Raw genomic sequence first — 19,672 nt, 5'->3', positions numbered from 1 at the left:
CTTCAACCCAAAGACTTTGGAGGTAAGAGAAAGACAGCAACGCGCCATTCGCCACCTGTAGGACCAGGGACCACCACCGTTGTTGTGAGACCTGGGCCTCTCCAGTGAAGATGAAGAAAATGTCGCTGGAGGACCAGAGGGTGACGAGAAAAGAGATATTCTGGTCATGGACGTCATGGACGTCAAAACTAACTAAGAGAGCCCCAGCGCCGAAAATGTCGACAACCGCTTCAGCACCCAAGCCAAAACACACCATAGGATCCTTCGATAAGGACTTCGAAACGGCAAAGGTCCTCGAAAAAAGAGAGACGTAGATGGCCGAAATACGAAAGGCAGATGATCTCGACGCTCGCGTCCGAGATAGAAAGGAAGAGGAAAAGGTTCGAAGCAGATATGGCAAATATACGGCAATGAAACAGAGTCATTCTACTTCGGAGATGACGTCCACGAAGATGACCAAACATATCCGGAATCCATGATCAAGACCTCCAATAGCAAGATCTCTAAGCCGAATCACTGGAGGAAGCTGGAGAGACATATCCTTCAAGGCCTTCACCTCCAGATAACAACGGCATGTATAATCAAGTGGTAAAGAAGGCAGCAGACATGTATGGGGTGCCTCTGGAGGAGGAAAAACCAGAGTCATGTTTTTTATTAGAGACACTAATGCCTACACAATTAAGAAACCAATTTCTCCCAATTCTACCAAGCATTCTAGATCAGGGAAAGGAGGCATTCAAGGAGCCAGCTACGTGCAAAGCTATCACTGCAAGAGCTTAAAAGAAGTACAAACCCTCTTCTAAAGACCCTTCATACATCAGGAGATCGGTGCCGGCTGACTCCATTATTGCATCAACTGCAAGGAAAAGAGCTAATGTCCCAGCTACAGTGGGTCCAAATCCAGACAGGGAAAGCAAAAGGATGAAGAAAGGTGGAGAAGAGTGAAGCCAATCAATGGCGCATAGCCAATTCAAATGCACTATTGAACCGACACACCTACCAACATTGGGAAGAAGTAGGAGAGCTGCTGAAACACCTCTCTGAACAATTCCAAAAGCGAGCTACCCACCTGGTAGAAGAAGGGAACAACATAGCAAATACTTGCATAAATTCTTCCTTAGATGGTGCCGAAACATCCAGCAGGCACATGATGATTGGAAACATAGAGAGGAGAAATGCATGGCTTCAAATTTCTGTATTCAAGCCTGAGGTTCAAAGCAACATCATCAACTCACCATTCATTGGGGAGCAATTGTTTGGGACTGTGGTGGATGAGAAACGCAATCAATTGAAACTGCAAGGTCCATGGGGGTGCTCTAGTTCTGAGGCCTACGAAGAGGAACATCATCAAGGAGACCAGCAGGTAGAGGCACACATCAACTAACTACCACTCATCAGGGTTTCCAACAGACATACCAAACAGGAAACCAGAGTACACAGCATTGACACCAGCAAAACTGGCAGTACCAGGGCAGAGCATCCTTTCGTGAGCCCTTCCGTGGCAGAGGTCAGCTACAGAGGGGAGGACAACAAACGTCAACAAAGTGACTTCAAGCACCAGACAGTACATTAACCAACGCTGAGTGTACACATAGACAAACCTTTACAGATCCTCCAACATACCACCCCAGTAGAAGGCAGACTATATTTTTACCATCAAAAATGGAAGGAAATAACCACAGACAAGTGGATTTTAAACATAATACAGTATGGATACTGCATAGAGCTAAGCAAACAACCTCCATACAAAGCACCAAAGAAAAGGAAACATTCCAAAGAATAACTATCTCACCTACTCATAGAGGTGCAAGATTTAAAAGAAAAACATGCGATAGAGAACGTACCACACAGAGAAAAGAACAAAGGAGTGTATTCAACCTACTTCCTAATTCCAAATGTAGACAAAACACTAAGGCCAATATTAGACCTAAGGTTTCGAAACAAATTCGTAAAGACTTAGAAATTTAGAAATTCAAAACAACTGTGCTACAGGAAGTGCTAACTCGGATACAAACAGGAGATTACATGGCAACATTAGACTTAACCCCTTCCTTGCTGCCGTCGACCAATGGGCGACGGCAGCACTACCTCCCCAGTGCTGTCGTCGGCCATTGGCCGACGGCTCCCCACCCGCGCACGAAAACGCCCGCACCGCGGCGGAATTACCGCTACGGTTAACAGGTTAAAGGATGCGTACCTGCATGTCCCAATAAACAGAAACCACACAAGACTATTAAGATGTGTAGTGGACAACAAACAATACCAATCGGTTTCTCACATTATATTTTGACCGCAGACTGGTTCCGTAGCGACCAGCCCCGCGAAGATGCCATTACAAACCTTGCCGCGTTCCATTTAGTAAGTTACCTAAAACTCGTTCACTCTTTACTAACTTTCCTGACCGCTCGACGCCTCTTTTGGTCACACGAACTGTCAGCTAACCCGTTTCACCATCTGTTTTACGCAACTCGCGTTTTTTAACTCTGTTTAATCACAGTTCTTTAACTCTTCCTGATTACGCATTTCTTACTTTCGTCTAGCCACGACTTTTTACTTTGGCAAATCCACAGTTTACACATTCTTGGGATTTTGTGGCAGTCTTTATCTTCATCTGTTCAACTAAAGCACGCTGTATCAAGTAGAGCACTCCGTATCTATCTTTATTACACATTGCATGAATATAAGCACACGCTGAATCACGTGAATCGTATTCACAGCATCTTATCTAATTGTAGTATCACATGATCATTGTAATAGAGATTTGTTGATTTTTGTTTATTATAAATGGTGATATTGTACTTAGAACAACATATGTCGTTTTGTTTAGATGCTCCCCGACGAAGGGCAATGCCCGAAATGCATTGGAGCGAATATGAAATGGAATGAGAGAGAAATATATATGTTCCGCAAGATAAATGGCATAGTTTGTTTGATAAAAACACGATTTATCTGAATTAAGGATGAATTAATAAAGAATAAATCTTTGAAAACGAATTCATGTGATTTTTGAATTGAACAGAGGAGGATTATTTCCCAAATATTGGAGTGCCCTATGGGATGTTATCAGTTTTCAACTGACTACACTTATCTTACACTTATTCTCATTCGCTTAAAGGGTGGAGGGCGATACCAAAGGAGCACCCTTTGAATAGACACATTGGAGTACTGAATCTAATTCGAGTTGAGGTGTGCACGGGTCAACTAAATAACATAAAATGATTCTCATAGCTCCACAATGGGCCGGACAAATATGGTTCTCTGCACTAATAGAAGTCTCAGAGCGGTACTAGTCCGGCAGGGTGCAGGGTGCTGTTTCGACGTAAGGCGCCCGCCCTGCTTTCAGTGAGGAACCTGCGGTTTGCAAAGGCACTGCAGGCTTGGGGAGGAAGATCTTCTGGGTGCGACCACCACTTCGAGAGGTGAGTTGTGATGGTTGGGGTTGGTTAGGCACCGTTGGTTTGAGCACCCAAAGCCTTGGGACGACGGGTGCAGGGGTGCCTTTTGGGGTCGGATCTTCTTACCAGCCCCTGCTAGCTGTTGGGATTTAGGCTGGAGGCGTCGGCTGAAGGCTTGAGGCAGGTCAGGGGTCGCCGGATCTCGAGTCAAGATCGCCGGGGTGACCTCCTCGTGGTGCTTGCCCACTCGAGCTCGGGCATGGACGACGGGTGCAGAGTGGAGGGGGAATCGCAGTGTCCAGCCGGAGCCAGAGGTTGCAGATGAACTAATCCGGTGTTCACTGGAGACAAAGTCTTTCTTCTTGAAGGCAAGCAGGTCCTCTGGGGTTTTCGAGGTTGCTGGTTGCAGGACACCCTGGGATTTTGCAGGAATAGGTTCGAGGGGGAGACAGGCCAGTAGGGCTGGCGCCAAGTCAGTGGGCGTCTTCCTCTTATTAGCTGCTGCACGGCTGTTCAGTCCTTCTTTTTCTTGTAGTTTCTTCTTGTCTGAGGAAGCAAGGTTCACGGCTGCCCCTAAATACTAGATTTAGGGAATTTTTCAAGCAGGTAAAAGGCAGGGACCAATGGGTCCCTTCCCTGGGGTGGGTACACCAGTGGAAAGGGGGCATGAGGCTGTCCCTGGTTGGCTGAGTCTCCCCATCTGCAAGATGGCAGGGACTGGGAGTTGTGCTTCACCTCGCCTCCCCAACCAGAGGGGTGGAGTTGGCAGAGGTGGGCACACCTCTCTTCTCACTTGTTTTTCCCACCGGTTCTCCCGCCCAAAGTGGGGGTCAGGACCAGTGGGGACCAGTTGCTGAAAGCAGCAGCTGATGTCTTAGAATGGCTTGGGTTGCGCCCCGGGGTGTCCTTCACCGGGGTCACTGCGCTGTTCGCCTGGTCTGGCCTGCTGTCTGCGGCCTGGCGTCTTGGCTCTGTCTGGTTCCACTTATTTTTGGGCTGTGTGTATGGACTCCTCCCTGGAGCGTGTCCAGACCCTTCTTCGCCTTCTTGCTATCTGTCTTCGGCTGACGCCTGGCTTGTCCTGAGTGCCTCCTTCTGTGGTGCTCTCTGCATCTGGCTGTGCTTGCCAGTGCCGACCTACTGTCTTTCTGCACCATTGTGCCTTCTTGGAGCTTTAGTGGGGCAGCCATCTTTGCCTTGTCTGCTTCTTCCAGTGGGCCCTGCATTCAGTTCTACGTCTCCTCCCTGGGGATGAGATGGTTCTTGTGTTCTTGTCCCCCATTTCGGGCGCAGTCTGTCCCTGCGGAGCTTTGGATGGTTCTTCCTGGGTGACATTGGGCTTTCCTGTCTGCTTCCGCCTGCTTATTGCTAGTGGCGCTGTTCTGTCTGGTCTATTGCCTTCTGGCTGTGATAGGCTCGGCTGCCCTCTTCACTGGGTGTGTTCCCGGTGGGAGTGGGAGGGGTGTTGGGGTGGGGGGGGAGGCTTGCCTTGTCTCTTCCTCTTCTCATTGGAGTCTCTAGGTTGCTCTTCACCCTTGGCGCTCCTCTTATTGTCTTGGCCTTGGGTGGAGGTTCTGTTGCCTTGTATGGGCGTGGGGTGCTTTGGCCTCCTTTCGCCTTGCCCTCTTTTCCTCTGCTGAGTGAGGACGGGATACCTCTTTTCTTGTCTTCTCGCATTCCCTCTGGAGTCGGTGGTCCTCTAAGTGTAGGGGTTCCCCTTGCCTGGGGGGCGGGGCTCTTTGCCCTGTCCATTGAACCATCCCCTGTGGGACTCTTTGTTATGTTCGGGCTGGTGGGGTCCTCTTGCAGACCCTCCTCCCCTCTGGGAATGGCTAGGGTATCTATTCTACGTAAAGGAATCTGGGGCTAGTAGTCTCTGTCAGATGTACGAGTTACTTACCTTCGGTAACGATGTATCTGGTAGAGACAATTCTAGCCGCAGATTCCTTCACGACCCGCACTACATCCCATTTCTGCGAGGACTTTTTGGCTGGGGCTTCTGCACTCGCCTACCTGTGGGGGGCAGTGTCTTCTATGAGTACATTCGTTTCCACTTTCTGACAGGATGTTGGTCCTGTTTATTTGTTCCCTTTCCTCCCCTTTTGGCATATTGGAGGATAGGTTTATTGGTACTACGGTGCCCTTATGCTCTGGTTGCTCCAGGTTGGGGCCTACCTTCCCCCCGCCCCGCCCCTTTATTACTAGGGTTCTGGGCCCTCTGCTATCCTCTATGTTGGGGTCTTTTGGATGGGCCTCTGCCCTTTGTTCCTTATGAGGGTTATCACACCCTGTGATGGGGCTGTCTTGGAGTTTTGCCGTTCCTGGTTTGTCCCGGACTGGTTCCCCTTCAGTTTTTTTTGGTTGGGGTTGTAGTTTTGCTACATGTTATCATGACATTTTTACATATGTTCTTTGTCTCCAAGGGGGCTATAACCGTACTGAAAGGGTTGCTGCTCAGGGCTGGGGCCTGTTCTTTATTCTTTTCCCTGCCTTTGGGTACTGCAGTGCCTGGCACTGCTCTTTATGGTGTTGTTCCTCACCATCCTTTTTTCCACGTTTTCTGCTCTTTTGCACACTACCTATATTCTCACAGTTTTGCCTGCTGGCTCCACGTTGTGGTGCAGAAAAGTTCTCCGAAGAAAACTGATGTAGGCGCGCCTGGTGGGACTTATGTGATCTCGCTGACTTCACGTACGCGGACAACGCCTGGGCGGAGTTGCGTGATGCCGTACCCGCGGCGCGCAGGGATGCTGTGTCAAAAAGTTTTCCAGATCCAGTCTCACGCCTGGGGATAATTCTACGTTAAGGAATCTGCGGCTAGAGTCGTCTCTACCAAATACATCGTTGCCGAAGGTAAGTAACTCATACTTTGATAACAAACTTCTCAGTGTTCAGTGTAGCCAATATTGTGCTGTGGTGTTCCTAATGACAACTCCCAGCACCATATACACTTAATAGCAGCACTTCACTTACAATGTCTAAGAATGGACTTAGACACTATAGGGGTACAGGACTTACTAGGGGGGGGGGGGGGGGTGCCACTTACCAAGGGCTGACCTGTGGTCACAGATGCCAATTGAGTTTAGGCTTCAATACAGTTTTTGGGAAAGAACATAGGCCCTGGGTACCTGATTAGCAGGAGCCCAGGGCACACTGAGTCAGAGCACACCAGCAATTCAGCCAAAAGTGGGGGTAACCATGCAGAAAGGGCACTTTCTCACAATAACCTGTCTCAGAGTGTCTGTTTCTACAAAAAACAAGATGGTGGAGCCCTTCTTTCATGGAGCACATCAGGCATCCCCTTTTAGGGTTGTGACAAACCTGGTGGTGCAACTTGCCTACTTGCGTAGCTCATTTTCTGCCTGTCCTGGTGACAAATGAGCCTCAGGCAGGGGATGCCTCTCCCAGTTCTAGAAGGAAGCCGGGATCACACATCAAAGTAAGCAGAGGCTTTATAACACCTGGCCTTGATATGCAAAATTACTAACCATCTTGGTGGAGGAGGTGTGAACACCTTCCTCCATAGCAGGCATTCTTTCTGGTTGCAGGCTGGACAATACTAGTCAGCCAGCACACTAGACACTGGTAGGTTTTGTACACCTCTAGGTGAATGTCATAATATATCTAGTAATGCCAACAGTGTAGATTGATACCATACACCATACGTTTAAGGCCATCATGTAGCAGGGTAACTCGTAACGGCCATTGCCCAGCTCATACTCTCAGGATTGCTACCCTGTTCACTTGTACCATCTATTAATTGAAATAAACCGCACAGGACCAGAACTACTCATGCAGATATGTCCTCACATGCAATATAATGCATGAAGCCTTAGGACTAAAAGGACTGCTGCAGAAGTGACTTATATATATTAGATGCAGTGACTTTCGGAATGGCACACAGTGTGTGTGCCATGTCGTGTTTTCACACTGCAATGGCATTCTGCATGCAATTTGCTAGGTGGGTCACTTAAGGTGGCGTAATGCATGCTGCAGCCCTTAGTGACCCTCTTTAGTACCCATGCCCTCGGTACCATGGGTGAGATTTACTAGGGACCTACAGGGGTGCTGAATTGTGTGCTAATTGTACCAAAATTAGACTATTTTACCTTGTTTTTATGGAAAAGGCACCGGCACTGGAGCCAGGTTAGCAAGATGTAAAAATTGAAAACTAGGACCTAGTAGTTCTAATGGGGTGGCACTACAGCAAAAGTCCTGTTACCTAAAGTGAGGTATCTGGAACTTCTGGCCATGAGCGTTTGTCCTCTGATGTGACTGCCCCTTTGAGAGTTCCTGTATCAGCAGGCACGGTCCTTTACCCGTCGGTGTGCCATCCTTGGAGATTGAGCAGCAACATTTGACACACTCTGAACTCTCATTCTAACACAGTAGGTGTCATTTTGGCAGTCAGATGCTCCTTTACTGAAACCATCTATTTTTGACACTGGCAGGGGAGAAGTTTGTTGCTTTGTTTTCTTCCCACCATATCCAACTCTTACATACCCAGTTGTCAGATGTACACATTTTTTGTTTATCAGTGGCCCAACAAGGCCTTACTGTGTCAACAGTTAAAGGATATTTTTTTAATCTTATCAGCTTTTCTACAGTTGCTTGATCCACCATCTCTGTTTAAATCACCTGTAATATGAACCTGATGCAGAGGCATACAGTGCCACCTTCCAAGGGGGCTCAAGGTAACTGCTAAAGAAAGAATATCCAAATCCAGTCTGTCACACAGGGATATTCACAGGTTAGGAATCTGCAGTTATATAGAGTATCCACCAGAAAAAGTGTTACCAAAGGTTAGGAACTTGTTGTTTACCATGATTACTTGGGTTTTCTACTATATGTATAAAGATTGCACTTTCTCTCTTTTGTTTTGCAGATGGCAATCTTCCGCGAACTGGAGCAGAAAGAGATTGATGCTATGCATGCTCTCCGAGCTTCCAACTTAGCTAAAATGTCCATGGTGGACCACATAGAAGAGGTGAAATTCTGCATTTGCCGTAAGACAGCCAGCGGATTCATGCTACAGTGTGAACTTTGTAAAGACTGGTTTCACAACACCTGTGTACCCCTACCCAAAAGCAGTACACAAAAAAAGGCTTCCAGCTGGCAGGCCAAAGAAGTGAAATTCCTGTGTTCCCTGTGCATGCGTTCCAGAAGGCCCCGACTAGAAACCATCCTTGCTCTACTAGTATCCCTGCAAAAGTTACCTGTACGACTGCCTGAGGGGGAGGCACTTCAGTGCCTGACAGAACGAGCAATGAGCTGGCAAGACCGTGCAAGGCAGGCATTGGCCACAAGTGAACTGTCATCTGCTTTAGCCAAGCTCTCTGTGCTGAGCCAGAGGATGGTCGAGCAGGCTGCCAGGGAAAAGACTGAGAAAATTATCAGTGCTGAACTTCAAAAAGCAGCAGCAAACCCAGATCTACAGGTAATTATAAATACTTAACTGATGGGTGAGGGAGGAAGAGAGAGAAATAGCGTTTACTCCTACTCATTCACCCACATATTGTCTTAAATTTCTTTTACATAAAACCCAGTATTGTTAGAAGATTCATTCTTGTGAATATTTAACTTATGAAAATGTAGCATTACTCTATCCCCATGTCTTTTTCCTTTTCCCAAACTGTAGGTAGGTTCTTACTGTTTGAGCAGAAAATTTAGATTTTACACTGCCTGGTGGGCAGAAAATCTGGATTTTATTAAAGACACAGAAATGAAATGAAATGAAATGAAATGAAATTTAGGTTTTATATAGCGCATGGCTGCCCGTGAGCGTCCCAGCGCTGGGATTGCAGATCTTCTGAGGGTGAAGTCAGAGAAAGAGGGGAAGTTATTGCGGGAAGAGGTGTGTTTTTAGAAGCTTGCGAAATTTCAAAAGATTGGTCTCAGAACGAAGATGAAATGGCAGAGCATTCCAGGAGGTGGCCGCTGTAACCGAGAAACGGCGTCCTCCAGTTCGGGCTTTTCTGGTTTTGTGTACTGTGGCCAGATGACCTTGAGCTGAGCGTAGGGGCCTGTTGGGTCTGTATGGGAAGATCATAGCTTTTAACATTGGAGGCCCTTGATTTTGCAAAGCTTTATGGGTAGAGCAAAGGGCCTTAAATTTGACCCTTTCGCGGATCGGCAACCAATGTAGTGCCTTAAGGGCAGGTTTGGCTGAGACTCTGCGAGAGGTTCCAGTAAGAATCCTAGCGGCAGCATTCTGTGTTCTTTGAAGAATGTTGATCGTGGATTCTGGGGCAGCTAGAAAGAGAGCATTGCAATAATCTAGTCTTGATAAGAGTAGACCTTGAACAAGCAATTTCTGTGAGGGTCCTGGGAGTAGAGGGAGGATCTTTCTGATGGAACGCAGTAGCCCCACACATGTGCCAGCAGTTTTTTTCGCTTGCGTTTTAAGAGATAGGTCCTGTTCAAGCCAAAAACCCAGACTTTTTAATTCAGTCTTGGGTTGAGGGAGGGGGCCTAAGCATGCTGGCCACATGGCGGATGGAAGAGAAGATATTTTATTTCCCAGCAGCATGAGCTCCGTTTTTGAGCCATTGAGCTTGAGCCTTGGGGAGGACATCCAGGCATGAATTCCCTCTAAACAGTCATGAAGGTTTTTAACCTTGTCCTCTTCGAGGGAGAATGATACGATCATTTGGGTGTCGTCAGCATATGTGACAGCTTTTATCCCAAAAGGAGAGACCACATCTTCCAGGGGGGCCAATTATGTGTTAAAAAGAGTAGGGCTCAATGAGGAGCCCTGGGGGACCCCACACTGGAGAGGGAGAATGTCAGATCGTACATTCCCTTCACAGACCTGAAATGTTCTGTTTTCTAGAAACGACGAGAGCCAGCAAAGGGCTGTGCCCCTTACTCCCAAACTAAAGAGGCGCTTAATGAGAGTTTTGTGGTCAACAGTGTCGAATGCAGCGCTTAGATCCAGGAGGATCAGAAGCACTGATCCTCCCGAATCCAAGATGCATCTCGCCTCTTCAACTACCTTCAAAAGGGCTGTCTCCGTCCCTTGACCCGGACGGAAGCCTGTCTGTGTGGGACGAAGGAGATTGTTGGATTCAAGGAAGGCAGACAATTGCTTGTTGACCACCTTCTCTGCAATCTTACTTAGTCCAGGAAGGAGTGAAATTGGGCGGAGGTTAGTCAGATCTGCAGGGTCAATACCAGGTTTTTTCTGAAGAGCTTTGACAATTGCGTGTTTCCATTTGGGCGGGACCACTCCATGGTTAAACGAGGCATTAATGAGGTTAGTGGCCACATGCGAGATGGTGGGTCCAACTTGTTTGAGGATGTGGATAGGTGCTGGATCATTAGGGGAGCCACTTTTCAAGTCTGAAAGGACTTTTAAAAAGTCGTCGTCAGAAAGTTGGTTGAAACTGTCTAAAGTTGGACCACTAACGGAGGCTGAAGGGATGGTCAGGGGAATATCGTTGTTTAAAGGAGGGAGTGACTGTAGAATATTAATGATTTTGTTTTGGAAAAAACAAGCTACTTGGTTGCATCTGGCAACTGTGGGTTGTTGGTTTGAGGGGGTGTTCGGAATAGTGAGGAGCTCTTTAACTATTTTGTAAGTCTCACGAGAAGAATTAGAGGCAGCTTTGATTTTTTTATCAAAGAAGGAGGCCTGGGCTGCTTTACGTGCCGCTTTATAGGTCCTCATCACTGATTTGTATTCTTCCTTGATGGTGGGGTCCCATTTTTTTCTCCATTTCCGCTCATGGATTTTGCAGATTTTCTTGAGGTTCCTGAGTTCCTGTGAGAACCATGGTGATTTAAAGGTGGTACTTTTTTTCTTTAAGTCTATCTTAGGGGCGACTATATCCAAGGTAGAGGTGATCCAATTAGTGAAGTTATCGTTGGCTAACACAGGGTCAGGGTCTGCAGAAGGGGTAGATTGTGTCAACTTCTGTGTCCAGTCTTCAAGAGCTATTCTGGACCATAGTCGGTCCCGTTCTCTTGGGGTTTGCAAGTGGCCGGTGATTTTGCTAGTTTGCCACGTAAAAGGGGTGAGAAAGTGATCAGACCAGGGGAGAGGAAGTGAAGGGCGAGCTTCAATTTTTGTGAGATTAGTAAAGAGAGGGTCTAGGAGGTGACCCTTGATGTGGGTTGCCTCTGAGTTAATCAGATGAAGGTCAAGTGTTTTTAGTTCTGAGATAAGATCCCCGGCAATTTTATTAGTACAGTCCTCAAAATGAAGATTTAAATCGCCAAGCAGGATAAAATTAGGGGTCAAGGTACAAGATGAAGTAGTGGTATCCAATAGTGAGCTGATAAAGTTACCTGTGGTCCCCGGAGGACGGTATATCAAAAGACCTGACAGGGATTTATTGGGAGTTAGTTGAAGTGAGAAATGAGCACTTTCACAGTCCTCTATCCCTCCTTCTTGTAGCCTGCAAGTGAAGGAATTCCTGTAAATAATCGCTAGTCCGCCTCCTATGCCTTTTATTCTGTTCTGATGGTGTATGAGATAATCCTTAGGTAGCATACTCACAATGTCAGCATCTGAATGAGGCGTTAGCCAGGTTTCCGTGAGGAATAGGGTATCTAATTGTAGGTCCTGAATGAGCGTTTTTATCTCTAACGCATGCTTAACAGCCGATCTACAGTTCAGTAAAGCCAGACTGAGGCTGTTGGTTGTCTGGTTGGTTAGTATCTCAGGAGTATCGTTATGGAAGTTGATTAAAGGGATCGGAGTTGGGAGTGAATTTGCCGTACAGAATTGTAGGAGATAGCCCCTTGTGTGACTAATTCGATGCTCGTGCAAAACGGGCATAGTGGGTGGCCCTGTGCCCGGCCTGGCCCGGACGGGCCCAGACGGGCCCAGACGGGCGTGCCTTTGGCGCGCCTTTGGCGCGCCACCGGCGCGCCCGCTGCGCCCGCCCGCTGCGCGGACGTGCATGTCCGTTATTTTTATTCATGGTGGAGGGGTAGGGAAGAGGGTGGGAGGGGCGGTCAACTGGACCGTCGACCTTCCCTACCCAAGATGGCGGGTCCGTTCGGTGAGGCGATTAAACAGCGCCTGTCCCGAAAATGCTACCTGGCGAAGCAATCTCGCTGCAGGTAAGGGAAAGTCCGAGTCTAAAAACTGTTATTAAAATATATACACTTTTTAAAAAAATGTCTCGGCTCCAACTAACGGGTGCTCGGGGCGCGACTGCACAGATGAGCCTGTGCTCCTGTCTGTAATCCGGTCAGAGTATTATTTTGATTAATTAACAGAGTGCGCAAGAGAGCGCTAAGAGCCCCGGCTTTCCGCCTCAGGGTAAAGATTTTAAAGTTTCTGCAAAAGAGGCTAAGATTTTGCAAATCTTCTTTATTGGCAGCGCACAGCAGCAACAAATGAAGAATATAGAACTTCAACAACATTCTAAAAAGATAGAAAGTACTCCCACACGCTGTGTTCTCCCTTCTTTGGCATTACGAACAAGATAACTTCTAAGATCTTTAACTTCCAAACAAAAATGTTGTCTGTGAAAAGCTTCTTACTTTGAAAGAAAAAAACCAACACATTTTCAGATAAAGTAACTTTAACCCCACAAGGGCGGGTATCAAAGTGAAGAGATAATCTTAGACTCCGTGTCTTTGATAGAATCCAGATTTTTTTGCCCACCAGGATGTGAAAATCTACATTTTATGTCATGACACAGATTCTAACATAATGAAGTTTAAAGTGCAATTAACACATTATCAATTGCACTTGTAATAGGTCTAAAATAACTTTTAAACATGCTTTTATTGGACCAATCCGCTGCCCTAAGGATATTCTGTAAACCTCCCCCAAGAAGAAAGCTTTGGAAGCTGAAGCACCCCTAAGAGAGTGTGCACCAAATATAGTGATATCCACACCGGCTTCTTTCATTACCTCCTTATTCATTTTGCTAAGGTGGGGGAAGAAACAGCTCTTTGAGGCCATCTATGGCATATTGGCATTTGCTCTGTATTTTATCTCAGACTCTCAGTCCTCCTCTCATACCCCATCAACTTTATAACTGTACAAAGTATTATATTCTGTGCAAAGAAGAGGTAGAAAACAGAAGTTGACATGGTCTTTGTTCTCCTTTTCAAATAAAATCAAACCCCTTCAGGTTGGTAGGCATTGCTGGTGAAATCCAAAGCCTTCACATCTAAGATCCGTCTAAACAATACCAGTCAAAGTAAGACAGTCCGTTTATGAGAGATACTTTTCAGTGATAGGCCAGAATTGTCACCCCAACTCACAATGACCCGTAGAACATCTCTAACCTCCCATAAAGCAGTGTATTTCACAGAAGGTGGGTTTAGTATGCACGTACTTTGTAAGATTTTCTTCGTAGTTTCTGCCCCTCAGAGACGCTGTCCACTGGACAGTGACCTGCTGCTACTGTCGATCTGTAAACATTAACTGTTCTAGAAGAGTCCTTATCTCAATTATTCTGATAAGTAATTAGCTACATGTACTAAATCAGTTGAAACAGATTTGTAATTCTGTCCAAGACATCAACAAACCCATTTCTCCCAAGCCATTCTATATGCTTTCCTTGTGCCAGGTCCCCATGACTCTGATATGAGTCTGAAAGCATCTGCTCAAAGGCCTGGGATATGACTCTGTCTCCTGAAATCATCCAGGCCATCATCATTAGTAGTCCTTGCTCTTAAGAGGGCGTGACTCTCCTTCTGGACCTTTAACTATTTCCCTAAAAGTTGGAATTAAGATTGGTAAGTCTATGCTCATTTCCTGTATGAATGAGAACGAGGTCTGTGACCTCCAAAGAGGTTTTATCACTACAGTAATCTCTTCGTTCCTGCATACGTGTAATAGTCTTGGTAGCATGACAAACAGAGCGTAAAGTGCTAGACTCTTCCAATTCTGATGGAAGGCACCCAACCCCTAGGCCTCAGGCTCTGTTCTTCAGCTGAAATATTTAAACAGCTGAATGTTTAGTCGGTCTGCAAAGAGGTCCACCCAAAAGGGTCCCCATCTCGTCTGGATACTAAGGAAGATTTCCCTGTTAAACCTCCAATTACTAGTTCTTTGAAATTCCGGGACAACCAATCTTCTACACCATTGCTTAGTTTATGGATATGTTCTGCTACCACTGAAATGCCCTTGCTGAAGCAGTAGCCCCAAAACACTGTCGCTAAACCCGCAAGAGTTAGGGCCTCCCATCTTGTTGACATATGTGACCGCAGATACGTTGTCCATGACTTGTATGCAAAGACTGAAGTATTATGAGTGGTAGAGGACTACGCCCTATCCCTGTGATGTACAGTGGAGTTTAGAAAAGGCTATAACACAGCAAGTAGTGTTCCACACAGAAGGCACCCCCTTTTATAGAAGTATCATCTTCTACAAGTAATATTCTTTTTTGTTACAGATCTCCCTCCCGGCTATTCCCTTCCTTTCCTTCCCCCACTTGTACCTACCATTGACCTGTGTCATTACGGCTATTAGGCTTGGGTAGATCAAGAGGGGGTCTACCGAAGCAACAACCATCACTGCGGGGCATTTTACTTTGTTTGAAACCCTCTGGCACCCGGTGACATCGCCTGTGGGTCTCCCCCGCTGCTGCTGCTCCTGACATCTGCGCGGTCGCTGAGAGAGAGAGACTACAGGTACCAGGACTCCCTGTGTCCTGACGCGGTGCACACGCCCACTTCCGCGCCCGGAGTCGCTCATAAGGCAGGCTGATTTTTCGCGTTGCGGGACGCGCGCGGGCGGCGCCGGGAGAAGCCCGGGACAGGGGCGGGACCGTCTTAGGCCGTCAGAGGTCGAAGGAGGCCAGGCCCCCCTCTAACAAGGTCTGGAACATTGTCTGATTGATACTGATGAATCGACCCCTCTTGTCTACCTTCTATTTTCATTTTGATTCCATGTTAACGTTGTCAATTGTATTATAATTGTATAGCGCTATTGAGTAACTTTTGGGTGTGTTTAGGCAAACAAACATTCGACAATGGCAAGGCGTCGCGCCAAACCGCAACTTGAAAATGCATGCAATACTATTGACACATATTTGGTAAAAGCTGTTACTGCTCTAAATGAAGAAATTGATCGCACAGAAACGTGACTCTCCATGGGGTCGTGCATCCTGATAGCTGACCAGGTCAACATAAGCAGAGGACCTAGCCCCACTAGTGAAGCTGATGTAGACATGGTTCTACTAGAGGGTACGAATAATAATGGTACTGATCACTCCTGTATTTCCAATTCACTTAGACTGTCTGCCACGGACATTAGTCCCTGCCCCTCACCTTCTCCCCAGGTTAAACAAAAGGGTATGAAAAAGAAAACATCCGGACAGGCTAACTCAAAGATGAAAAGGGATAAAAGAATTAATGCAGCAGGGAATATGGTTACTACACGTACAAGGGCTAAGCAAAATTCAGAGATACCATCCGGCAATTACAGTATAGAAGCAGTTTTTGATAAACTAATTGAGCTGATTAGGCCCTTACACGAGAAAGTGGATAACTTGGCCAGGGAGGTCCACAAATTAAGGAGAAAATTAGCAAGGTGCCCCACCAAGAAAGAAGACTTAAGTATAGAGGTGAACAATGGAAATAGTGATAAAAATAATAAAACTAATGGAGCCACAGCTGTGATTAACAACAGCTCTTCTATGATGCCAAACCTGAGTAAAGTTTCATCAAAAAAACAGAATGTAGGGAATCAGACAAAGAATATCCCTCTAACTACAGACCTGGGTACCCAAGGAAAACAAAAACCAGTACCTGCTGAACAAGTCAGCAGAGGTAACCAAGTTCCGACAAAAGATTCCGTTAGCCAGATCCCAGCTTTTAATAATTTACCGCCAGAATGTTGTTCTTATGTTGCGGTACTCGTAAACGTTCCCAAGTTAAGGAAGGGACAAGTGGAAACTTATGACACACTTAAAAATAAAACTCTGTACTGGCTGTCCAACAATTGTAATTTCCCAGAGGAGGGGGCTAATCAGATTATATTAACACAAAGGGTGGGATGGGTGGGCCCTCTTAGGACTGTATAAATATGAACTTCAGATCCCCCCATTGGGCGGAGAATACCCTCGCCAATGCGCCACCTCCATCAGCCTGGGAGTATAACATGACCCTTCTTCCCTTGGGATACTTTTACAGACATTTATTGGACCCCAAATATTATGGCAATAACAATCCTGTCATCAGTAGAACAACAGTATTTCCTATGCCCCGTTCCTGCTATACAATTCCAACATATAATAGATTCCAGGCCTTCGATTCTTTAGAGGACAACAATTGACTTCCATTGTCCGAAGGCATAACTCAGGCAATAGCTCCTACTGGGTTCCAACCGAAATATTTAGATGAAACAGGCAATGAGTTATCGGCAAACTGCCCCCAGTTAATTACAGCAGGACCTGATTTATGCAGACTAACCGTCTATACTACTAATAAGGACGATTTATCTGGCATAACAAAAAGGGTATTAGCCGTCCCAATGCGAACAAATTTAGTAACGCCTATAACCCGAAATATTAGCTTCACCTCAAGATGAACCAGTAACTGCTAACTTAGGCTCAGAATTGGGATATAGCCTAGTTACCTGGAACATAGCAGGCCTTAAAAGAAAATTGGACACACCATTCTGGAGGGATTTTATCATTGCAGGTTATGACCTCATTTGCCTCCAGGAGACATGGTGCAAGGAGCCCATCTTTGTAGAGGGATACACCTCACACTGGTTAAACGCGGCCAACTCTGTAGCTGGGAGAGCAAAAGGTGGTCTCCTTCTACTAATATCAAACAAACTAGTTACTTGCAAAATTAAAAGTTGTACTTCAGTGGACACTAATAGCCAGGTGCTACGATTAGAATTCAGCAAAGGTAAAGACCTAATATTGATTAATTACTATAATAACATTTTTGACATCAATAGAGGGAACATTCTTTACCCACTCGAGAATGAAATTAATAAGGCTCTGACATGGTCTCAAAACAGGCCATTATCCTTTGGGCTAGTGATTTTAACATCAAACCCTACCCATTGATTACGAGTAATTCATGTGACCTTAGGAAAGAGACTGGCAATGATAATTCTGGCGACGATCTCCATTTTTCTCACTGTAATTACCGCACAGCTTTAAATAAACTGTTAGCTAAGTTCGATCTGGACTTGCTGAGCTGTACCAAGAAGAAGGATAACACCAACTGCCCAACTTTTACTGGCAGGAATTAGAACACCAATATTGACCACATCTTGCTCTCTAGCAATACTGAATACTCTAACCTTTGGGTCACGGAGCAATTCCTAAGCGACCATAATAGTATATCCATATCGTTACTGTGCTGGGGAAATAAGCAACCTAATATTAATAACGTTGTAGCCTCCAGATCAAATGGCATGAGGATCAAATTGGCCGGCATTGACCCTCAGAAAATGCACAAGGAGGTGGTAATGAAATGTCGCACAGAGATAGAATATTGCCTTAGGGACGAAACCAATTCTGTTATCTTGTTTGATAGCTTTGTGAAGATAAATTAAATTATAGATGGTCTATTCACTAAAAGAATTAGTGGGAAAAGGACAGTAAACTCAGGTTGGTTTGACAAAAATTGTACCCTGGCTTTACTTGAATTAAAACAAGCTTTGAGCACTAAACCCCGTAATAATATAATTGTCAAAACGTTACGCAATGACTACAAAGTAGCTATTTTAAACAGGAAAAGAGACCTACAAGATGAGGCATGGACTAACCTTAGCCTAGCGGCAGACACAAATAATAGTAAACTTTATTGGGAAACCATAAATAGTCTCTTCTTAAAGAATGATAGTGTGCCCGAAATAACCTCTTATGCTGAATGCAACGCATGGATTGAACATTTTACGAACATTTTTAACTCAGATAGGTTCATTTTAGATTTAACTAAGTGCATCGTTTCTGTATGGCTGCCACTACCATTGTCAATAAGCCTAGATGAGGTATACTAGGGCTTAGCTAGCAGCAGGGGAGGTAAGGCACCCGGCCCTGATGGTGTCCCAGTGGACCTAGATAAAACAGAAAAGAACCTTTGGGCACCCATCTTAGCAAGGTTTTTTAATGTGGCCGCAGAGGGTCAACTCCCGATATCATGGGGTCAGTCGCTAATCATCCCTCTTTTTAAGAAAGGATCTAAATCCGAGGCGTGTAATTACCGCCCCATTTCTCTGCTAGATGCTTCTATTAAAATAATGAGCAGAATTATGTTAAAGAGGTTGGAAACATGGACTGAAGAGAATTATATGTTCAAGGCATATGAGCTGCAGATCCTACATTTAGCAATAGATCGCCACCTGGTGTTGGGCTCGGATGATTGCAGGTTGTTGTTGTCTTCTTGGAAAAAGTCTTTTGTAGTCACGAGATAGGGGACTCCTCCCTTGGACAATACTGCGCCTGGTCATCGACTCCATCCTCAGATTGTTTTTTTCCGCCACTGGGTTCGGATGAAAGTATTCCGCTCCGGCTAGAAAAAGATTTTTTCAGCTTTTTGGAAGCGAGAAACTTCAAACAAACTTCTTTCGACATCGAATAGATTTTAGACATCACCAGCTACATTCCGGTGCGTCGACGCGGGCCGTTGGACCCATCGGCGCCGTGCGGCCTACACCTCATGGAAAGAACTCCATTCAAGAGATGCCCGGTATGTCGAGCAAAATTCCCTCATAGCGACCATCACGAGGTTTGCAACCTCTGTCTCTCGCAAGAACACAACGAGTCGACCTGCACAGCCTGTGCCTCCTTCCGATCGAAGAAAACAATTCGAGATCGGAGGGCCCGTCGACACAAAATGAGAAGATCAGCACCAGCGGCCATCTTTGAAGAGGAGATCATCGAAGAAGACGTCTCCGAGGACGAATATCCAATCAAAGATATCTCCGAGGACGAGGCTCCACTCGGCGCAGAGGAGGACTCGCCTGATCTCCAAATAATATCGGGGGCTGAGGATTCGAACGATTTGATCCCGTCTCAACAACGCGTGAGTACATCTGCCCCTGCACGACAGACATTACCCAAACAGAAGGCAACGGTCAGAACTCGAGACCGACATTTACCCTCTAACGCCCCGCCTTCAGGCCCGGCTCCGAGGAAAGAGAATACGCCTTCCGGCACCGAAGAAACACCATGTGCCAGTTACACCTCCTCCATTGGCACCGAAACATCCTTCGACGCCAAAGGATTCGTCGGCACCGAACATAAAAAACCCTTCGGCGCCCAAAGACAAAGACACTTCGGCACCCGTACCATCTGCGCCAAAGACAAAAACTGTACCAAACCCGAAAGCTTCGACTCCGA

The 19,672-nt window shown here is 46.1% G+C and overlaps 1 protein-coding gene across 3 annotated transcripts in view; it reads left to right on the top strand.

Annotated features, from left to right (window-relative positions):
* KDM5A (lysine demethylase 5A) overlaps positions 1–19,672 on the top strand; it is a 937,903-nt gene that overhangs the window by 737,643 nt on the left and 180,588 nt on the right. For all 3 annotated transcript variants that reach the window (XR_015307532.1, XM_086952835.1, XM_086952834.1), the window contains one exon: positions 8,281–8,832. Coding sequence is in view for 2 of the 3 variants with exons in the window: in XM_086952835.1 (XP_086808961.1) it covers positions 8,281–8,832 (552 nt within the window). In the remaining variant the exon portion in view is untranslated. The remainder of the gene's footprint in view (positions 1–8,280; positions 8,833–19,672) is intronic.

The sequence above is a fragment of the Lissotriton vulgaris genome, chromosome 1_2 (assembly GCF_964263255.1).
Source record: "Lissotriton vulgaris chromosome 1_2, aLisVul1.2, whole genome shotgun sequence".
NCBI lineage: Eukaryota > Metazoa > Chordata > Amphibia > Caudata > Salamandridae > Lissotriton > Lissotriton vulgaris.
This window is presented reverse-complemented; position numbering and strand designations above follow the sequence as displayed.